The 16,835-nt window shown below is 44.5% G+C and overlaps 1 protein-coding gene across 4 annotated transcripts in view; it reads left to right on the top strand.

Moving 5' to 3' along the window:
- Positions 1-16,835, top strand: part of LOC137437664 (platelet-derived growth factor C) — a 108,639-nt gene that overhangs the window by 57,357 nt on the left and 34,447 nt on the right. For all 4 annotated transcript variants that reach the window (XM_068132152.2, XM_068132150.2, XM_078766118.1 and 1 more), the window contains one exon: positions 40-592. In XM_068132152.2, the coding sequence (XP_067988253.2) occupies positions 40-592 (553 nt within the window). The remainder of the gene's footprint in view (positions 1-39; positions 593-16,835) is intronic.

Here is a 16,835-nt window from a genome sequence, read left to right as displayed (position 1 = left end):
CGAGAGACTTCAATATTTGAACTTTTTCTGCCTTTTTAGGAATCATTGCTCCCAATTGGCACCATGCCCAGAGGATCTGCTATGGTCCCGATGAGGAGCCTGCCTATAGGGACTGCACATGAGTCTCCGATTGCTACTTGGCCTGATGCCTCGAGCAAAAGTGGACTCCACATCCCTATTGGCACCAGTGTGGGTTCCAGCGGATTTGAAGATTGGCCTAAGCCACCTGCTGGAGCAGCATTTCCGCCGGGAACCCTGCCCGTTGCAACAGAAGTCAATGAGAATAAACAAAGAGCTGATGTTGTTGTGGGTCAAAGTGTTTCAAAAATGGCAACATTCTCGGCTGGATCCGCCGGACCTACCATGCCGCTGGAACCATCCCTGTCTGCGGAATCGGGAGTTGCAAACAAGGATGTTGGTGCGGAATGGGAAATTTCACAGACGTTGGAAGTTCTATCGGAGACACTCTCAGCATTTAACACGCTAGAGAACCTCGTGCAGTACATTGAGCCGGACAACTGGCAGCACGACCTGCATGTTCTACTCCACAGCGAGATGCATCGAGGACGTAGCTCGCTCAGCAATAAGAGAGGTATTGATCTTGGAACGTCCCTTACTATCAGTGATTTCACTGACGTTCTGGAATGATAAAATTATTTTTCCCTATTCCATGTCAAAAGTGTAAATACTGACCCAGAGGTCTTCTGACCCATGTGACCTTTTTGAACTTGAAAATAGACTGACTTAAAGACCAAGTTAAATCGTTGTAATATCATAGTAAAAGGTTTCATTAGCATAGAGTGGCCTTCTCCATCCGTCTATGTAGACAATGAGGTTCACGCTGATCACTTGTGTTTAGCTATCAGGTGACCAATTGGGACAATTCATGCTCTGAATGTCAGACAGCAGACTTGACAGGCCCATGCACTTAGAAGTTATGTCGGGTTCTGTGTGGCTCCTATCCTTTCCTTCCTTTATTAGTCCCCTACCGGTGTACACCGGAGGGAACTATAGGTTTGCACTCCGTCCCTCCGTCCGTCAGTCCGTCAGTCCGTCCGTCAGTCCATCAGTCCGTCAGTCCGTCACGCAAAGAACAGTTTTCTGGACTTTTTTTTCCTAAACTCTTAATGCTAATGATTTCAAACTTGGTACATGGTTTCGTCATGATAAGTTACAGATCAAGTTCGAACTTCACGACGTTTCAATCATTTTTGACAAAGTTATGGCACTTTTGAACTTTGGTAATTTCCCCAACAGTTTTCCGGACTATAATTTGGAGTGCGGTAAGTCAAAGCTGTCAATATTCCTTGTTTTAACTCCAATTTACATTCTGTTTCCACTTTTAGTGAGCAGTAGGGGTCTGTGCAACCATTCATAAACTTTATTTGGTGCAAATTGGATATTTTTTAGCCGAGTTACCTCAGAGTGTGAGTTGGTAATTATATAATTCACACAGTGCAATACGTGCAGGCTACTCCACGGAGCGACCTTGCGGGCTTATTTTAACTCCGATTTACATTCTTTTTCCTCTTTTAGTGAGAAGTAGGGGTCTGTGCAACCATTCATAAACTTTATTTGGTGCAAATTGGATAATTTTTAGCCGAGTTACCTCAGACTGCGAGTTGGTAATTATATAATTCACACAGTGCAATACGTGCAGGCTACTCCACGGAGCGACCTTGCGGGCTTATTTTAACTCCGATTTACATTATTTTTCCCCTTTTAGTGAGAAGTAGGGGTCTGTGCAACCATTCATGAACTTTATTTGGTGCATATCAGAAAATTTTTAGCCGAGTTACCTCAGACTGTGAGTTGGTAATTATATAATTCACACAGTGCAATACGTGCAGGCTGCTGAACGGAGCGACCCTGCGGGCTTATTTTAACTCCGATTTACATTATTTTTCCCCTTTTAGTGAGAAGTAGGGGCCTGTGCAACCATTCATTAACTTTATTTGGTGCAAATCGGATAATTTTTAGCCGAGTTACCTCAGACCATGAGTTGGTAATTATATAATTCACACAGTGCAATACGTGTAATTTCCCCAACAGTTTTCCGGACGACAGACTGCCACTAGGGGACATGTATTGCAGCGCAATACTCAGAATGCTTGTTAATTGTAGGCTTTCAGTTGCTGTTGTTCTGCAAATTCAGCACCATCCTTACAGGTGCACTTCCAAGCATTCCAGTTTTATGCAAGGAACTCCCAATCTTGATATAAGATGTTAAAACTAGCAAGATTGGTCTTGAGCTTTTCCTTCCATCTGAGCTTCCTTATTCCGACAGGACGAGAATGATATTTTAGCTGACCAAAGAGAATGGACTTTGGGAACCTGAGGTCTTCCATCTGAAGGATTTGGTCCACGCATTGGAGTCTGCGATACTGGAAAGTGGTGTAAATGGTGTACATTTTCACAAGCTGCAGGATCTGGATGTTTGGAAGTTTATCATTCCAGGTGATGCCTGAGTTTCCTGAGGCATTGGACGTGGAAGCCATTGAGATGCATTTCTTGTTTTGCATACATTGTCCAGAATTCACAGCCATAGTGCAAAGTACATAGTACACCAATACACAGATATCTTTCTTGTCAATGCCAGGTGTTGATTCCTCCACACACAATCAGTCAGGCGTCTTAACGTTGATTCGTCCTTGCCAATCCTGTTTTTAATTTCAGGGTTGAATGACAGATCGTGGGAAAGATTTGAGCCCAGATAATGAAAAGAGTCCTCTGTATCAAATTACTACCTCTTCCACATAAGGTGGATGGAGGACATGTTTTCACCCATGTTTGTCTGTCTGTTTCGATGTTTTTGGCTGTGAGCAGGACGTCTCAAAAAATATGGATGGATTCAGACTAAACTTGGTGAACAGGTTGGGTGTTGGACAACGACAAATTCATTTGATTCTGGGGAAGATCCGGATCCAGACACGAGAATGCTTTAATTTTTAAAGTGATTCGTCATCATTAAAAGATAGGGCCAAAAACGATATATAGCATTATATTTCAAAAGGTTGTGGACGGGTCATAACAAAATTAGGTGGATGAGTTGTGTAGGTGACAAATACAAGCCGGTTAGATTTTGGTTCAGATCTGGATGGAAATTCAGCCTATCGGTAGGAAACAAAACCCAAACTGTTCAGCTTGTCAGAGGTATGCGCTCTACCGAGTGCCGTTCTACTTGTTTTTTTGTTTGTTTTTTTTTTGTATACAAGATCGAGGCTCGTGAAAGAGCGAACATTAATCACACAGAAAGACAAACCGACACATAAAACATATAACATCGGGAGCGGTAGACAAGATGGGGAGAGAGGGGGAAGGACACAAACACAACATTTGAGAGCAGGGACCGAGAGACATGGAGACATCGAGAGATCTGAGAGAGGGCGAGGGCTTTGGGGGGGGGGGGGCATGGGAAGGGGGCGGTGGGAGAGGTATAAAACATATGGACATTGCCAGGACTTCCAGGAAAGAAGTTGGAATTTCAAACAAGGTGGATCTGGGGTGAATTAGCGGGGGTAGAAAAGATCAAGGTTTTGGATGGGGGAAGATAAGAGATGGTGGTGAACAGCTGTTTTAAAGACCTGGAGGGAGGAGTGGGATTGAAGGGAGTGAGGGAGTTTGTTCCAGAGGCGGGAGAAAAGAGGAATGAAAGAGTGAAGGTGAGCAGAGAGCCGAGATTTCGGCAGTTTAACCATCAGAGGGTTGCTGGCAGATCTTGTGCGACCTGTAGGAATATTTGGGGGACAGAGCACAGAGAGAGCTGGGGGTGCAAGGCCGGAGAGGAGTCGGTAGAAGACAGAAAGACCACCTACCTGCCTGCGGTGAGTGAGTGAAAGGCCCTCAGAGATAGCTTCATCACGGGAGATTCCAATAATTCTGAAAGCTTTGGTTTCAACAGCGTGAAGCCGAGCTAGGTGTGAGGCAGGAGCACCGGCCCATAGGGGAGAACAGTATTCCATTGAGCTGCGGATGAAAGCCTTGTATGTGGTGAGGAGCTCAGGTGTGCCGAGGAAGGACTTCGCACGACGGAGGATGCCCAGTCGGCGACTGGCTTTGGAGGCCAGCTTGGAAATGTGGTTTTCCCAAGAAAGATCATGGCAGATAGTGAGACCCAAAATCTTGAGCGACAGAACTTCTTGGAGAGGATTGTTGAGAAAGTAGATGGGAGGGTTGTCCAGTCGATCTATTCGGAGAGACATAGTAAGAGTGTGAGATTTGTCAGGATTGAAAGACATGTTCCACTTGTTTGACCAGTCTGTGATTTTGTCCAGGTCTTCAGAGAGTGAGGAGGCAGCAGACTGCCGATCTGAGGGAAGAGGAATGGAGCGGCAGACAGTGGAGTCATCAGCAAAGAGATAGAGAGGATTTTCGAGAGAGTCAGAGAGATCATTGATGAAGACCAGAAAAAGCACAGGGCCCAGAACACTGCCTTGGGGAACTCCAGCCTGAACAGGAAGAGGAGATGAGAGAAACCCATTCAGGGCCACACGTTGACGACGACTAGAGAGGACGTCCGCCAGCCATGCGTGGAGATTTCCATGGATACCAAAGGAGGAGAGTTTGGTGAGCAGAGCGGGGTGCCAGACCGTGTCGAAGGCACGTGATATGTCGAGGGAGACAGCTCTAATTTCCTGTTTGGCATTGAAATACGACGTATTGAAATACGCTTCATAGCCACTATTGAAATACGAGAAAAGCAAGCAATACGACGAAATTGTTGATGTAGATCTGTGGTTGTGAGGCAAAACGTTGTGACATGGCAAGTGTTTTCTTGATGTGACATGGCAAGTTGAAATGACGCAATCACGCAACCACGAGCGACATATAATTGGTTTTTACAGTAGGCTGAATATTATGATAATGGAGCAAATTTTTTTCTTTGCTTCACTTGATTAATTGACATCGACACAGACACATGGCCAAAAGCAAATATACGACAAAATAAATATACAAAATAAATATACGACAAAATAAATATACAATAAAATTAATATACGACAAAATAAATATACGACAAAATTAATATACGACAAAATTAATATACGACAAAATAAATATACGACAAAATTAATATATGACAAAATTAATATACGACAAAATATATATACGACAAAATAAATGCACGACACATAAATATATGATGAAATAAATATACGACAAAATAAATATACGACAATTAATATATGACAAAATTAATATATGACAAAATTAATATATGACGAAATAAATATACGACGAAATAAATATACAACGAAATAAATATACGACGAAATAAATATACGACAAAATAAATATACGACAAAATAAATATACAACGAAATAAATATATGACAAAATTAAATATGACAAAATTAGTATACAACGAAATTAATATATGACGAAATAAATATACGACCAAATTAATATGCAACGAAATAAATATATGACAAAATTAATATATGACAAAATTAATTACAACGAAATTAATATACGACGAAATAAATATACGACGAAATAAATATACGACCAAATTAATATACGACGAAATAAATATACGACGAAATAAATATACGACGAAATAAATATACAACAAAATTAATATCCGTCGAAATAAATATACAACGAAATAAATATACGACGAAATAAATATACGATGATATAAATATACGATAAAGGCACACTGCAGGAAGTGATGCTTTGGCTAATACCACCTTCTGGCCTCCATTGTAGAGACGTTCCGGAAGATGGAAAGTGGTTCTGCTAAATGCAAGAAACAAAAAGAAAAGCAAGCAAGTGAAAAAAGTTTGCTTTGTAAAATACCCAAATTGACTAATTTTGGGTTTAGATTGTTGCATGATGATGCAGCAGTGACTGCGGTGGATCGAACCATTTTACCCGTCTGTGCTGATGATGGCGTTGCTAATGAACTTGGCCTGGATGAAAAAAACATACCGTATTTGCCTGAAAGACAACATTCTCGTCCCACTCAAAGCTCTGATCCTGCTGTTATTACCTTCAGTAATGATCCAGCTAAATGGAAAGACGACGAGTCACTTTGAGTGTACTGGACAAAGCGGGGACCCGCTGATTGCCAGAATTTCTGTGAACAGATATGTGGCTTCGGATATAACATGTGAACAGGGTCCAACTCAACATATTCCAAAAAGCATTTTTAAACGAACGCTGCAGAACGGGGAAATCACTGATGGTGAGTGATTCATCATGAGAAATCATTGATCGTGAGTGATTGATCGTGAGAAATCATTGATCGTGAACCTTCCCACTATGTTACGAGGTTGATGGGGGGAGGCGGGGGGTAGTTTTCGGTAGTTTTTCTTGAGCTTGTTCCCAGCAATGTCCGGATCGTCAGAATCTGAGATCTTTGAGGCTGCTGATAGTTCCGCTAATAGCTGCTGGAAGCATGACTGATCAGCTGGATCACTCATGAGTGACATATTAGCCTGTGGTTGACGTCTAGGTTTGCAATATATAATGGAGAGTTTTGGGGTTAAAGCACAGTTTGGTTCTGACAAGGATGTGATCTGCGTCACAGTCAGCGCCGTGCATTAAGCGGACTGAAGGACGTCTTTAAAGTGTTTGAAACTGGGTTCGCGTATGAAGCAAGGCAGCAGGAGTTTTATTAGGATAGGCTATTTGAGACACTAACCATGTTGGACTTTTCGTGGGAGTGGTGCACTCGTTTTCCATCTCCATCCCGGTATTCCTAACCCTTTCTAACCCCAAGTGGGTGGAGGAAGCCATGGTTGTTTTGATTTGAGTTAGGAAGTGCTTGGTTTGGGTGGGGAATTAGTCTGTTGGAACAGACAGCAGAGGAAGGGGGTGATGGTGAAGTCAGAAGTGGGACGGGTCTGGATCCAAATATTATTAAAACATTAAATTACTTCCTTACCGTTTAAACACTCATGTCTGTTTTGCTGTTTTCACTTCAGTGTTTAGTCCAGACATAAGGAAATTTAAGCAGTACAGAGTTAACAGATTAAAATATAGAATGCATCATGGATCAAAATTGGATCAAAGTTGTCCTGTTTAAAGAAGAGTCCTGAAGAGTTATCATCAAACTAAAATACACAATTTGGTGTCTGCCTTTGTCTGTCTGACCGCAATACATTCGATCGTTACTGATCTATCTCAACCAAACTGGACAGCAGGACACACAATGGAGGATGTAGCGACTTCATTTGCCCCCTTCCCCAAGGGTGTGGTTCCCGTCTTGGGCAAAATCTGTGTTAAGGTGTATATCCATGTTCTGATAGCTTATTGTGACGTTTTTCCAAGACCACTTCTAATAACAAAAGTAACAAGAAAAAGAGCAATCAGAGATTGCAAACCCTCGCCAGGATGTATTTTCATTTGTTTTTAAGGCTTTTGTGTTAAAACAAATATGGCGGCCGAACCTTGTGATCGATGACGTCATCATTATTTATTTTTCTCCACCAGTTTATGCCGACACCAGTTTATGCTGACATATCACCAGTTTATGCACGGCGCTGCCGCTCAAGAAATTTCATCTTGATAGGATGAAGTTTTGTACTTGTTGAATTATGACGTCATAATGGAGGCACCTATGACATCATCATTAACGTATTTTATTCCCCATGGAGAGTTCTTTACAATGAGCTATGTCTCAATTTTTTCTATTCAGCACTTTCGGAGATATAGAGGTGCAAAGTTTTTCGATTTTTCGAAGATGGCGGCCGAACCACGTGACCGATGACGTCATCATCATTTTTTTCTCCACCAGTTTATGCCGATATGACGCTCAAGAAATTGCATCTTGATCGGATGAAGTTTTGTACTTGTCGAATTATGACGTCATAATTGAGGCACCAATGACATCATCATTGAATATGAATGAATGAATGATCGTTTTAAGGCCATTTTTCCCCACTAGAGCGGGGGTTAGCCTTGCGGGCCCCATGACAATCATGGTTCCCTGTTTGAGGCAATGGTTTTTATGGCCGGATGCCCTTCCTGACGCCTTCATCATTGACATATTTTATTCCCCATGGAGAGTTCTTTACAATGAGCCATGTTTCAATTTTTTCCATTCAGCACTTTCGGAGATATAGAGGTGCAAAGTTTTTCGTTTTTTCCAAAATAGCGACCGAACCACGTGACCGATGACGTCATCAATTGGGCACAGTCTATTCCAGGGCAAGACAAATATGTGTGTAAAGTTTGGCGATTCTACATGCAACGGTGTAGACGTAGTACTGTGCACAGACAGACAGACAAACAGACAGGTGAAAAATCTGTCAGAGACCGAGGACTTGCCGGAATATACTTTTTTTATCGGCCATTTTGGACAAATATGGCGGCCGAACCACGTGACCGATGACGTCATCATTATTTGTTTACTATCATCTATTTTGTCATCATTATCGAAACTAATTTATTCCTGGATTATGCGCAAGAAATTTCATCTTGATCGGATGAAGTTTTGTACTTGTCGAATTATGACGTCATAATGGACGCACCTATGACATCATCATTAACATATTTTATTCCCCATGGAGAGTTCTTTACAATGAGCCATGTCTCAATTTTTTCTATTCAGCACTTTCGGAGATATTGAGGTGCAAAGTTTTTCGGTTTTTCCAAGATGGCGGCCGAACCACGTGACTGATGACATCATCAATTGGGCACAGTCTATTCCAGTGCAAGATAAATATGTGTGTAAAGTTTGGCGATTCTACGTGCAATGGTGTAGACGTAGTGCTGCGCACAGACAGACAAACAGACAGACAAACCAACCATCAACATACTTGCCGGAATCTTTTCAGGCAAGTAACAAACAAACGGACTCAAATGCAATACCCTCTCCTCTGGCGAGGGTAATAACAACACTAATGATTATAGCATAATATTAATATTATTACAAAACAATATTAACACTAATAATACCCCCCTCCCCGAACTCCAAAGGGTTTTTCCTCCTTGTACAAATGCCGTGTTCACGTGTATAAATAGCTTATCGTGCTGTTTCATGGAGCACTCATATATGAATGAATGAATGAATGAATGAATTGCAGAGGACGTAAAACTCATACCATACCGGATACATATGAGTCATACTCATACCAGAAGTAAAACATATCATAAACCACAAACACATATGATTACCCTTTTAAACAGTCGCTACTGCTGTTTAACATGAAACTGAAATAAATCTGGAGGAAACACGACATTCTTGAGGCATTCTATGCTTATCTCGTCCACCACAGACTAACAGACCCGATCCTAGATCTACTGTAATCTACATGCCCCAAAACGTGCAATAACATGACACCTTCTGCCACTCCCGTAGGGAGTGGGTATAATATAAATACAGGGCGTCTCAAAAAATGTGAACAGCCTTCAAGAGTTCAGGGTAATTAATTAAATAGCAGAAAGAGAGAGCGGGAAGCTGTTGAGTGTTACTAATACCGAACAGATGGCATTACCATGTGATTGAATGATTGCACGTCATCAATTATGGCATGATGCAGCTTTATTATGGCATGATGCAGAACGACAAGATAGTACAGATTTTCGATATAAAAGTTTATAAATAAATATTATTCAGAAACCCTATGTATACCTACAAATACACACAGAGTAGAGAAATAATGTTTCTTTAACGGCCCCAATTATTCCCAACCTGTGGGTTTGGCTGGGGAACATTTTTGGCCAAGTCTTTCATGTACCGGTTGAACAGGCCTAGCGTTTGATTGCCGGTGATTTGGGCAGGACTTTCTAATCCGTTCAGTGTACCGGCGATAACTTACCTACTGTTCGTGAAAGGCACAGCGAGATCTTTAATCTCCCCCAAATCATGCTGGCAGATGAACCTCCGGTTTGACGTCTCTTCGTGGATGGTGCACACATTGAATCACCCTGTCTGTGAAACACCATGATGGCAGTTTATAGCTGCGTCGGGATTCAAACCCAGGCTAGACAGCCTAGAGGCGAGTGTGCATACCTCTCGGAGTCTAGGTGATATATCTATTTATTTGTATTAATTATTATTTATATATATATATTGTTGCGGAGCTCCCGAAGCCCGTCGACGTTACAAAGGGGGGGGGGGGGGGGTTTAAACCCATTTTTCCCATCGGGTCTTCATGTCCACGAGGCTGAGTCACCACTTCCGCAGCGAGCGTGGAAAAGGGTATCAGGTTGATGCCGCACGTACCTTTGACCCACACTGCCACGAAAACGGGGACCGGACCTCGCACAAGCCACGCTAATCCAATACGCCCGAGCGGTGTGCGTATCACGTGACTCGTGCCGTTACCTTTTATTGAACCCGATTTGAGTGGTTCTGTTCGTGCGATGCTAGGCCAATTGTGAAATGACGGTGAACGATCAAATAAGAGGAAGAACACGGTTTATTATTTATGCACAATGATCCGAAGAGACACAGAGCAGGCACTTAAACAGTCTTAACTTATTTCCAGACAAAGGGCCCACTCACTCACGCGGGAAAAAGAAGGAAGGAAGTTCGTGCGCCAAACGCGCCTTGCCGTCGGTCGCTCCGGGACAGTTCGCCCGGCGTGGCCCTCTGGTGGTCACGGCACATATGCAGGAAGCCCAGGCCGGAGGATCGTCGGCGTAGGTGGCTCCGGGATGGATCGTCTCCACAAGCGCGATCAACACAGCCGCAGAGCGCAAGGCACAGGGCACGGGGAATTCGTGTACAGAGAGGCTATAACAAGCAACTCAATTCAAGCACTCAGACTCGTTCGGGGGCTGGGCGACTCTGACTGACTCTCTGGCTCTCGCTGGCTCTGACTCTCACAGGGGCTCTGACTCAACTCAACTGAGGCGGGGGGCCCGGGGCAGGGTCCGGGGGCCCGGGTTCAGGGCTGCCAAAAAGGAACGACGACGTGCCCAGAGACAGTGGCTGAAGACTGGCCTCACAGTCCATAAACAATTGTATAACATAGCTAAAAGACTCGTCATAAAAATCATTCTGAAAGCAAAAACGTCATATATTTCTGATCCGATTACTCGGAGCTCCTCCTGCAAGCAACTGTTCAGCATTACCAACCCCTGTTTGCCACCAAAAATAAATCCGTTCTTCCCACTGTATTTCCTCAAAACGAACTACCCCAACGCTTCCTGCATTTCTTTCACAATAAAATTCAGTCAATAAGAAACAATCTTGACAAGCAGTCACTCCTTTCCTTCGATGATGCTGAACACTGCTTTCACGGACGACCTCTTAGTTCGTTTACTCCTGTTACTGAGGAAATTGTCAAATGTACAATCCTCAAGTCAAACACAAAAACATGTGATCTTGACCCCCTTCCCACCGATTTGTTTATTGAGTGTTTGGACACCCTCCTCCCATTTATTACTGCAGTTATCAATGATTCTCTGACTACGGGTTCATTTCCGCTTCTCTTTAAACAAGCTCTTGTTAAACCACTTCTTAAAAAGCCCACCCTTGACCTTAACGACATGAAAAATTACCGTCCTATCTCCAACCTGTCTTTCCTGTCAAAGATCACAGAAAGAATTGTGCTATCACAGATGAATGACCTTCTAGTTTCAAATAATCTTTTCAATTCTCACCAGTCAGCATATAGACCAGGCCATAGCACCGAGACTGATCTCCTAAGAATAACCAATGATCTTCTGACCTCTCTTGACTGTGGTAACGTTTCCGTTCTTGCTCTTTTGGACTTGTCTGCCGCCTTTGACACGATTGACCATAGTGTCTTCATTCGTCGTCTTGAAATCACATTTGGTATAACTGGTACTCTTCTTTCTTGGCTGATGTCCTATCTTACTGATAGAGTGCAAACAGTTGTTGTCAATGGCCAGAAATCAGCCCCTTCTCCGCTTTCCTTTGGCGTTCCCCAGGGCTCAGTCCTGGGACCTATCCTCTTTCTTTTGTACACTCAGCCTCTATTTGATCTTGTTGCCAGACATTCAGTTGATCACCACGCCTTTGCGGACGACAATCAGCTGTACAAAGGAAGCACGATTCAACAAATCGTGCCCACTGTTGAAGTGTTAGAAGGCTGTATTGCCGACGTGAAGGCGTGGATGACCCAAAACAAACTTCAGCTGAACGATGCTAAAACAGTCTATGATTGTAAGATCGCACAGATGTCCTCTACGATGTTCACTTCCTACCACTATTCATGTTGGTGAAACCGATGTAAACTTTGTTTCCTCGGTCAAGAACCTTGGTGTGGTTTTCGACTGTAACATGACATTTTCCAAGCAAGTACTTCAAACTTGCAAATCAGCATACTTTCAGCTGCGAAAGATCGCATCCATTCGCCACTTTCTTACCCCTCAAGCTGCTCTAACTCTGGTCTGTGCCCTTGTCCTCTCAAGGCTAGACTATTGTAATTCTTTGTATGCTGGCTGCCCTCCGTTTCTCTTGGATAAGTTACAAAAGGTTCAAAACTCTGCCGCTCGTCTTGTCTGTAAGGCGAAGAAGTCTGACCATGTTACTCCGCTTCTTGAATCTTTACACTGGCTGCCTGTCTCCGCTCGTGTGCAATTCAAAATTTGCACACTATTTTTTTTTTTTTTTTGTATACAGAGTCGAGGCTCATGGAAGAGCTAACATTTATCAAACAAACAAATCAAACAAACAAGCAAACGAAGTATATAAAAAGGGGAGCGGTGGACAAGATGGGGAGAGAAGGGGAGGAAGCACACAAGCACAACATTTGAGAGCAGGGACATCGGGAGATGTGTGGGAGGGAGAGGGCCTGGGGGGAGGCAGGATAGGTATAAAACGCAAGGACACCAAGGACTTCCAGGAAAGAAGTCAAAAGTCACCTCAAAAAAGTGGATTTGGGGTGAAATTAGCGGGGGTAGAAAAGATCAAGGTTTTGGATTGGGGAAGATAAGAGATGGTGGTGAACAGCCGTTTTAAAGACCTGGAGGGAGGGGTGGGATTGAAGAGAGTGAGGGAGTTTGTTCCAGAGGCGGGAGAAAAGAGGAATGAAGGAGTGAAGGTGAGCAGAGAGTCTTGATTTTGGCAGTTTAACCATAAGAGGGTTGCAGGCAGATCATGTGCGACCTGTAGGAATATTTGGGGGACAGAGCCCAGAGAGAGCTGGGGGAGCAAGGCCGGAGAGGAGTCGGTAGAAAGACCACCAACCTGCCTGCGGTGAATAAGTGAAAGGCCCTCGGAGATAGCGTCATCGCGGGAGATTCCAATGATTCTGAACGCTTTGGTTTCAACAGCGTGAAGACGAGCTAGGTGTGAGGCAGGAGCACCAGCCCAGAGGGGAGAGCAGTACTCCATTGAGCTGTGGATGAAAGCCTTGCATGTGGTGAGGAGCTCAGGTGTGCCAAGGAAGGACTTCGCACGACGGAGGATGCCCAGTCGGCGACTGGCTTTGGAGGCCAGCTTGGAAATGTGGTTTTCCCAGGAAATATCATGGTAGATAGTGAGACCCAAAAGCTTGAGTGACAGAACTTCGTGGAGAGGATTATTCAGAAAGTAGATGGGAGGGTTGTCCAGTCGGTCTTTTCAGAGAGACATCGTAAGAGTGTGAGATTTGTCAGGATTGAAAGACATGTTCCACTTGTTTGCCCAGTCTGTGATTTTGTCCAGGTCTGCAGAGAGTGAGGAGGCTGCAGACTGCCGATCTGAGGGATGAGGAATGGAGCGGCAGAGAGTGGAGTCATCAGCAAAGAGATAGAGAGGATTTTCAAGAGAGTCAGAGAGATCATTGATGAAGACCAGAAAAAGCACAGGGCCCAGAACACTGCCTTGGGGAACTCCAGCCTGAACAGGAAGAGGAGATGAGAGAAACCCATTCAGGGCCACACGTTGACTACGACTAGAGACGAAGTCCGCCAGCCATGCGTTGAGATTTCCATGGATACCAAAGGAGGAGAGGTTTGGTGAGCAGAGCGGGGTGCCAGACCGTATCGAAGGCACGTGATATGTCGAGGGAGACAGCTCTAATTTCCTGTTTGGCATTGAGGACCTCCATCCATTGTTGAGACAGCAGAAGCAGCATGTCCAGAGTAGAGTGACCTGGTCTGAAACCAAATTGATGATCAGAGATCAAGCCATTGGAGTTAAGGAAGGATTTCATGTCCGAAGCAATGATGGATTCCATGACTTTGCTGATAATTGGGAGAAGGCTGATTGGTCTGTAGTTGCTAGGATCTGTTTTTGCACCTTTTTTGTGCAAAGCGGTGATGTTGGCTGATTTCCAAGCAGATGGCAGTTGACCTTGAGCAAAAGAGAGGGTGAAGAGAACAGAGAGAGGGAGTGAAAGAGCGGAAGAACAGGATTTTAGGACCCCGTGGGCTGATGCCATCAGGTCCAGTTGCAGAATCAGAGTCGAGGGTTGACAGAAACTTTTCCACCTTGTCAGGAGGAAAGGACACGGAGTCCAGGAGCAGCTGGGTACGACTGGGTACGGTGGGTCCAGAGAGGGATGGGTTTGGGACACAAGATTTAGAGGCAAACACAGAGTTGAGGCATTCAGCTTTTTCACGTGCGGAGTCAGCTGTGTAGCTGTTTGAGGTAAGGGAGGGGATGGAGGGGGAAAAAACACCAGAAACAGATTTGACCAGACGCCACCAGGATTTCGAAGAGGGAGACAGATAAGAGAGTTCGGTCTTGAGAATGGAGAGATATTGTTTCCTGGCTCTCCTGACGGTGGACACACACTTGTTTCGGGCTTTGTGAAAGGAAATGAGATTTCCTTCCGTTGGATTTGTTTTCCAGGAGACGAAGGCAAGTTGTTTCTGGGCAACAGCCTCACCACAAGATTCCATGTACCATGGACGGGAGGAAGGGTATGACAACTGAAGACGAGATGGGATAAATCTGTGCATGAGAGAGAACAATTTACTTTGGAAGAATTCCCAGGATGAGTTGATGTCAGAGGTGGTAGAGATGGGAGACCAGTCCAGATGATTGATGGCTGCTTGAAGACCGTGCCAGTTGGCCTGAGTGAAATGCTAGACTCGTCGACGCTGAGCAGGCTCCCTGAGAATGGTCAGAGAGATGTCCACTTTAACAAGCACATGATCAGATGAGCCCATTGGAGCAGAAGAAGAGCAGCAGACATTTTCAGGGAAGTTAGTCATAACCAAGTCCAGAAGAGAAAATGCTCCGTTGACTGAGATCCGGGTCGGGAAATTGACAGATTGTGTCAGTCCCAGTGAGTCGCAGAAGTCCTTTGCTGAGGAGCCATGGCTGGTGAGAGCGGTACCCACACCCAGCCAACTGGTATGGTGACAATTGAAATCACCACATATGAGGAAGAGAGAGAGTTGGGATGAGTAGATAGAAGTTGGTCCATATTATCAGACAGCGAGATGTAGATGGAGTCATCACTGTTTGGTGGACGGTACAACACACATATGAACAAGAAGTGGGAGCGAAGGGGAAGGCGTAGCCAGAGGTATTCCTGGGGGTGAGGTGGAGAGAGTGCAGTGCAGGGCGAGTGAGGAAGAGAGTTTTTGATAAAGATAGCAACCCCACCTCCAGGACGAGGCTCAGGTCTATCATACCGGAGGAGGGAGTAACCCGGGAGAGATACTAAGGAATCAGAGACATCATGAAGGAGGAAAGTTTCTGTTAAGCAGATCACGTCTGGTTTGACAGAAGCAACCTGTATGGAGAGATCAGTTAATTTTGAACGAAGGCCCCGGATGTTTGAGGTCCATACCGTTAATGAAGAGGAAGGGGGAGCATCGGATACAGAACAGTGGGGAGGAGGGGTAGGGTAAGATGTGGAAGAGGTAGGGAGAGCTGTAGAAGGTGTGTCAGAGATTTCAGAATAGCTCGGAGAAAGGGAAGGATGGGGCGGACAAAAGGTTTAATGGTGATTGGGTGAGGCACAATGAGGTGTTATTTGAGGAGGGGGAAGAGCGAGGCAGAAGGTTGGGGGAGATGGAGGTGAGAGTTGGAAGGGGGAAGAAGCGGGGAGGACGCTTCGAGGAGGGGGAGTGAGAGGGGGGAAATTGAGAAGAAATGAGGGTGAGGAGATTTGAAGGGGAGGGGCGAGGGGGGAGTTTAGGAGGGAAGGGACAAGGGGAGGGATTTGAAAGGGATGGGATATGGGGGAGATTTGGAGGGGAGGGGGGAGGGGGGAGTCTAGCAGGGTAGGGGCGAGGGGGAGTTTTGGAGGGGAGGGGTGTGGGGGGAGTTTAGGAGGGAAGGGGCAAAGGGGGAGATTTGAAAGGGATGGGTGATGGGGAGGATTAGGAGGGGAGGGGAAAGGGGGAAGATTTGAAAGGGATGGGTGATGGGGAAGATTTGGAGGGGAGGGGTGATGGGGAAGATTTGGAGGGGAGGGGTGAGATTGTATTTTAGAAATTGTACGATTAATGGGAAACTAACATTTATTGCAAAATGAGTTTCTTGTGACCTTCAAGTCAAAAATACGTTTAAGGACGCTGGAGGGAGGATGGAGTGCAGGAGAGTTTAGGGAATGTAGAAAAGAGGCACTGTAAGAGAAGGAATTTTTTTTGGGGATGAATAGATTTGGTGAGCAAGTCGAAAGCAGCCTTTTAAAGAAGAAGAAGAAGAAAAAGGTGTTATAATATACGACGGAATACAGAACTTGAGGGGAAAGTGTAAACATTTTAAGGTTAATAACAGTGAAAACTATCTGGGGAAATTGGGGAGAAACACGTGGTCGAAGAACGAACGAACGAATAAGAACGAATAAACGAATGAGAACAAAGAATAAGAACAGAGAAGGAAATGTTTTTTTTGTTTTTTTGTTTTTTTTTTAGTTGAGATTTTAAACAAGGAAATAGGCGATGGGGTGAAAATACTGGGAAAAGCAGAGAACGAAAGTTATTGGAGCACAGACGACGGACCGCTGAGAGAAAAACAAAGCCTC

The sequence above is a fragment of the Myxine glutinosa genome, chromosome 12 (genome assembly GCF_964187855.1).
Source record: "Myxine glutinosa chromosome 12, kmMyxGlut1.1, whole genome shotgun sequence".
In the NCBI taxonomy this organism is placed as follows: domain Eukaryota; kingdom Metazoa; phylum Chordata; class Myxini; order Myxiniformes; family Myxinidae; genus Myxine; species Myxine glutinosa.
This window is presented reverse-complemented; position numbering and strand designations above follow the sequence as displayed.